Source organism: Symsagittifera roscoffensis, chromosome 1, assembly GCF_963678635.1.
Source record: "Symsagittifera roscoffensis chromosome 1, txSymRosc1.1, whole genome shotgun sequence".
NCBI lineage: Eukaryota > Metazoa > Xenacoelomorpha > Acoela > Convolutidae > Symsagittifera > Symsagittifera roscoffensis.
The window spans coordinates 86,877,640-86,883,639 of record NC_087062.1 but is presented as its reverse complement, the minus strand read 5'-3'; the positions used below and the strand labels follow the sequence as shown (position 1 = coordinate 86,883,639).

Here is a 6,000-nt window from a genome sequence, read left to right as displayed (position 1 = left end):
TTAATAACAGTCTACGGGGTCGGAGAATGTTACTTAAGTCAAATGCTTGCAGGCTGTTTGATGACGATATTGCAAGATAACTTTTCTATACTTTTGCTTTTAGCTAATTGTTTTTGGCTCATTTGTCTCGTCTTTCAGTCTTATTAAGGGGGAAATGCACCGTTTCATTCAGCTTTTCCCTCCCAAATTAATCATGATGATTGAAAAAATATAATTTAGTCACTTTTGATTTCACGGGAATCAGAAGTCATATTTTGATTAAGTTTCCTCCGTTAAGTAGACAACTGTTTCAACGGTAAGTTAGCAAAAATTTCTGAAATGAATCACAGTTTCATTTATAATTGCAATTGCTCAAAAATGATATGTACTATTGGTATTAAATTCACTTATTTTTCCAGATTTAACTAGTTTGTTTGTCGTGACGCAACAAGGCTTGGCTTAAAATCAAGATCAAAATGGTGGAGACTGATTTCAACGACGAGCGATGTGGCTTCCGGGATTTGGAATTATCTGACGACTATGGAAATGGCAGTGGGTGTTTGAATGATGGTTTGTAATATCTATCGAATTGTTGATATTTTGACTCTTGCCGATGCTAGTGACAAAAACCGAGCCTAATAATAAAAGAGGTATAAACCTGCTTTAACTGATTTTTTTAAATGTGTGACAACAATGAGAACCGAAGTTTTACTGCCAGTTTCAATTGTCTGGATAAATAACAAATTTCATGATGTTTTTCGGGCTTTAAGTCGTTCTTGAAACATTGATGATGTTTTACAGTTCTATTGTGCGTTTTTAACAGATTTTAAATGCAGTGTCTTGATTGAGAATTAAAGTTTTGCGTCTTAAGTGCCTATTCGAACCACTTGCTCCTTGATTTCCAGGCTTTGATGTAAATTAGAAGTTTGTTTTCAATTTAGACACGGTTTGTTTTAGGAAGTGCTGCTGCGGCTCGTTCTTCAAAACTGGAAAAATTTGCCGAGTACGAACAAGATCTTATGGAAGAAATTGAGGAGCAATTTGAAAAAGTGTTCTCGTTCCACAAACCAAGTAGAGACGCGTGGTCTCTCCCTCCAGTCAAACGAGTTTTCACCGACATTCGAATGGACTCTATGCCGCCTGTATGGGCCGACCTTTTGGTCCTAAAAGAAGAACTCAACGATCTGAAAAGTCATCTAAATGATAAGGAAATCACGACGTGGAGAAAGCATACACAGCAGCAACACATGGGCGGAGATGTTGTTCAACATTTGAAAGGAACTGTGAACCCTGATTTGTGCACGCAGGCGTGGACCAAGATGCACGAGGTTCTGTTCCAGTTTGATGTCGTGCCAAAAGATGGCAAGTCATTCAAGTCTGTCCATCTTTGCGAGGCTCCCGGAGCTTTTATATCAAGCGTGAACCATTTTATCAAGACACATAGAAAAAACGTGCAATGGTATTGGTGGGCAACTACATTGAACCCTTACTACGAGGGCAATGACCTCGACGTTATGATTGCCGATGATCGAGTCCTTTCGCTGACTCTGCCCAACTGGTACTTTGGAATTGACGATACAGGCAACTGCATGGACGTTGAAAACATGTTTGGACTGATAAACTTCATCGGAACTGAAGTGGACTTCGTGACCGCTGACGGATCAATAAACTGTCAAGATAAACCAGATGAGCAGGAGTCGATTGTAACTGACCTTCATTTCTGTGAAATTGTCACAGCTATGAATCTACTGTCTCAGGGAGGCAAATTTGTGCTCAAAGTGTTCACTTTCTTCGAACACGCCTCAGTCTGTATGATTTACCTCTTAAATGCTGTGTTTGGAGAAGTGCATATATTTAAGCCTGCAACGAGCAAGCCTGGAAACTCGGAATTGTATATTGTGTGTCTGGATTACGTGGGACGTAACGCCGTGAAAGATTATCTTCCAGTGTTGCATAAGAACTTCTCAGAAAACGTATTCGATAGTCGCAATCTGTTTTTCGTAGATGATATACCAAAGTCATTCATAGATGAGCTTCAAGATTGTGCCTACATGTTCACGACGCTGCAGTCTGAAACTATTCGTCGGAACATATCGCTTTACGAGAACCCGACGTACGAAGACAACCATCGTGCGAGCAAAGGACGCGAACTCTGCACTTTTCTCTGGACGGACAAAATGGATGTAAAGTATATCAGAGATGCATGCAGATTGCATCCAGGGCTCAAGTTCAAGAGCCAGAATTTCACCCCGTTTTACTCGACCCGCCAAACTGGAAATTTCTACGAGCGCTTGGAGCAAATGGGGCTTCCATGGAGACAAAGAGTAGAGCTTGAGAGACCCGAAAGCTATCTTAAAAAAGTGCTCCCTAAAGTGCCAAGAATGAGCGCAGACTGGTTCGAAGATCGACGTCCGGTCAGTTTTGTCTCTGACTACAATAACTGGCGACCAGTGTTTGGAAAACAAATTACTGCCCTAAAAAACTCTAAATACTGCCTACCACAGTTACTGAGGGAGGTTAATGACGCTTTAGCTAATTGCAGATTCCTAAAAGATCCAGAGGCTCTAGCTGAGTTTAAACGTGAGTTTGTCATTGGAACTAAGGATCAAGAATTCAAGGAGTTCTTGCCACTATTCCAGAAGGATTTGGTTTCTAGGTTTAGAAGTATGAAGTCTTGGCGTGCTCTGCTCCTCAGAGGAAAACTGATATATGACGCTATCAAGCCGGCCTTCAATCCCGAAGTAAGCAATCAGATCTACATTCTCGAACATAAAGACGGATTCACAACTGTTAAACTGGTCGATAAAAGCAAAACGGATTTGGAACCTGCTAAATCTGCTGAAAAAGGAGGAGGTGATTTTATGAAAAAACTTCCAATGCCTTTCGCCAACGTGGACGATAATTTCAACTTGGCACTCTTAGCGGAACCGGGTCTGAAGATGCAGGCTCTCTCAGTTGTCGATCCCCTAGGAGCGGATCTGGTAATGATGGATATATCAACCGATGTCCTGACTGTCGGCAATTTCGCCGAAGTATACACCAAGAACGAGTTTTTGACCGCTGTTCTGATTGCCTTGAGAAGCCTGCAAATCGGGGGAACTTTATTGCTGGGAATTGATGAGATGCTGTCACGGTTTGACGTGTGCATCTTTTATATTTTGGCTCGTCTGTTTAGAAAAGTCACGATTGTTCAGGTCAGTCATTCGGTCACGTGTTCAGGACGACTTCTACTCGGCTATAACTACAATGGGATCTCGGAAGGACTTGTGAAGTATCTGGCGCTGATCGGCGAGAATCTCTACCGACGTCGAGGAGCTACCAAAAACGATGTGTTGCAGTTCGTTGACCATGTATTGATAACTGACCCGGCTCTTGGTTCTTATCTTGGATCGAAAAACAATGCCCACTTGTATCGCCTGTTGACTTCGCTTGTCGAGTTTGAAAAGGTTCACAACCCGCTTAAAATTTGCAACGAGCAATTAGTGCCGATCAATCAAAAGCCAACTGGGCGTCGAAGTTTCACGAGCGCCGCCAAGTCCAGTCCCGTACCTTCATCGCCTGGTTCCAGCAACTTTAATCAAAGCGCTCCAGCGCATAAATTGAGCTTCAACTAAGAAAGGCCCATCGAAAAATTCAAAAGCCATTAAGATTGTTTCTCTCCTTTTGGCATATGAGATAGCCTTATTTCACTGTTTGTTAGAAGGTATAATTCTTGCCAACGCGCGTTACTTTTATTTATTCTTAAACTTACGAGAAGTTTTCTCGAAAAATTTTGTTCACTTTTACTACTGTACAAACTATGTTTAGAAAAACCTTTTAAATGGTTTACCTGAATGGCGGTTAAGTATTTATTATTTTACTGTTTCACTCATTTTGCGCTCATCATATCTTTTGTTGATCTCAATTATTTATCTCTCGCATAATCTGCCACTAGTGGTGATTAGAAACACAACAGGGGCAAACAAAATTTTTTTTCAAGCTGTATATTTTTTGTCAATGACAAATTATAAATTGCATGACTTGGAATAGCAGTCAAAGAGTAATTTCAGCCAAGGGAAAGAACTGTTTGGCCCTGTCTTAATTTCTGAATTGAATTCAGAATTCGCAATACGAATTGCCAGTTGAAGTAAAAGTTGCAATATAAATACCAAATGTCCAATTAACTAGTGCTATTTAGTAGCCGTATATTAGATATTGCTATTATGACCCAAAAGTATCAGTATATATGTAAATTTTAGTTGCTTAATTAAATTAGCTATTTATTGACGGTTCCGAGTTCTGCTGTGCACGAACAACGTTGCTGTGGACATTTGTAAATGTTGGTCGCAAGTGTAAAAATTCAACTGAAGTTGAGAAATGTTTTGGGCTCTGAGCTGCCCACTTCTTGGAAAAAAATAAATTTTGTTCTCTGAATTTTCTTGATAAGGTCAATAAAAAGGATGTGATATCAAGTTGCTGTTGCTGTTGCCGCTGCTCCTTCAATTGTTCAAATACCGTTCTTAATACTGCCATCACTTAAAATGAACTTATTGTTCCGACTTTCGATACGAAAGTAACGGAATATTTGTGCTCGGGGTGGGTTTTTTTCTTCAGACAAATTTCGACTTTTTAACTAGCAATTTTTGACCAAACTTTTTTTATCATTCAAAATGCCTTTTGAGGTTTCATGAGCAGTAATAACAAAAAAAATTAAATATAATAAACAAAATGAAATTTTTTTTTCAAAACTGAAAATTTTTATGAAAATCATCCCCCAACACGCCATATATTCATAAAAATTTTCAGTTTTGAAAAAAAAATTTCATTTTGTTTATTATATTTAATTTTTTTTGTTATTACTGCTCATGAAACCTCAAAAGGCAGTCGGAACATCCAGGGCTTCGCCCTGATACGAGCAGTCTTGTTAGATCTAAAATCATTCGGTTTCTACATGTTGTTCCGACTTTCGATACGAAAGTAACGGAATATTTGTGCTCGGGGTGGTTTTTTTTTCTTCAGACAAAATTCGACTTCTTAACTAGCCATTTCTGACAGAATTTTTTTCTATTATTCAAAAGCTTTTGTTGTTCTGAGCTTAAATTTGAAAAGTTATTTCGCCTTAATACGAGCAGTCTTGTTTGATATTAGTGTCTGAACTGAAATATAGGTCTTCGAAATAGTTTTTCTTGTCACTTGCGAAAGCTTAGTAATCGGGGAAAACTGTTTTTCCTTAAACAACTTTTCTTACGCTTTTCTGCTTATTTGCTGTCGGCTTAGTTGTCATATCTTGTAATCGTTTTTTTGATCGCGAATTTTTCTTTTATGTGGCTTTTATTGTTTGATTTACTCCTACAATACGTAATTTTACTTACCAAATTAATTCGGCTTATTTTTCATACACCTATTGGCCTAATTTTGGGTCGTTTCGAGGGATACACAATTTTAACACTTCCATCCGCACTTTTCAAGTTGGTTGTATGTTTATTAATCGTTTTGATGCAATTTTTTTCTTTTGCAAATTTTTTTCTCACACACTTCTTCTGAGTTTCATTAAAAAAAAGGTCCAAGTTGAAACACCGCCGACTTCCCTGTGTGCGTGAATACTTCCATAGAGTCTTTTTCTTCTAGACATCTCTATTTACCGCCTTCGAAAAAGTGTGGGAGATTATTTGACCCAGAGTTTTGATTTTTTTTTTCAATAACTACCCCTCTCAAATCTGAGTTTTTGGTTTAAATGTTTGAAAAGCTCCCCTGCATAAGCGGCATCGCCCAATTTTTTTCTTCACAAAAAGTAATGGCCCTCGAATTATTTTTGACGGTTTTGTAATTCTTTTTGACTTCTCTCGAAAACTAATATCTCAAATCTGATATTGTGGATTCAAGAGAGTTAACGGGCACTGAGAGTTAACGGGCACATTCTCAAAAACTTCTCTGTCATATCTGAGATTTTGAGTTCAACTCAAACAAGGGGTTGGGGGAAGCTTATTTGGTTATGCGTCCACGCCCTTTTTTTCCGACACCGAAATTTATGGCCCCGGGGTT

General features: G+C 38.8%; 1 protein-coding gene across 1 annotated transcript; it reads left to right on the top strand.

Annotated features, from left to right (window-relative positions):
* The first annotated feature begins 234 nt into the window (after window positions 1-234).
* LOC134851562 (cap-specific mRNA (nucleoside-2'-O-)-methyltransferase 2-like) lies at window positions 235-4,392 on the top strand. Its single transcript, XM_063867706.1, has 3 exons — window positions 235-295; window positions 399-549; window positions 937-4,392. Exons 2-3 carry the CDS (start codon window positions 456-458, stop codon window positions 3,591-3,593), a joined length of 2,751 nt encoding a protein of 916 aa, XP_063723776.1. The 5' UTR covers window positions 235-295; window positions 399-455; the 3' UTR covers window positions 3,594-4,392.
* The last annotated feature ends 1,608 nt before the right edge of the window (window positions 4,393-6,000 follow it).

Excerpts from the sequence above, each read along its gene's own strand:
- LOC134851562 (XM_063867706.1), top strand. The coding sequence starts at position 456 with ATGGTGGAGACTGATTTCAACGACGAGCGATGTGGCTTCCGGGATTTG. Across the intron at positions 550-936 it reads CAGTGGGTGTTTGAATGATG|GAAGTGCTGCTGCGGCTCGT; the intron begins GTTTGTAATATC and ends GGTTTGTTTTAG.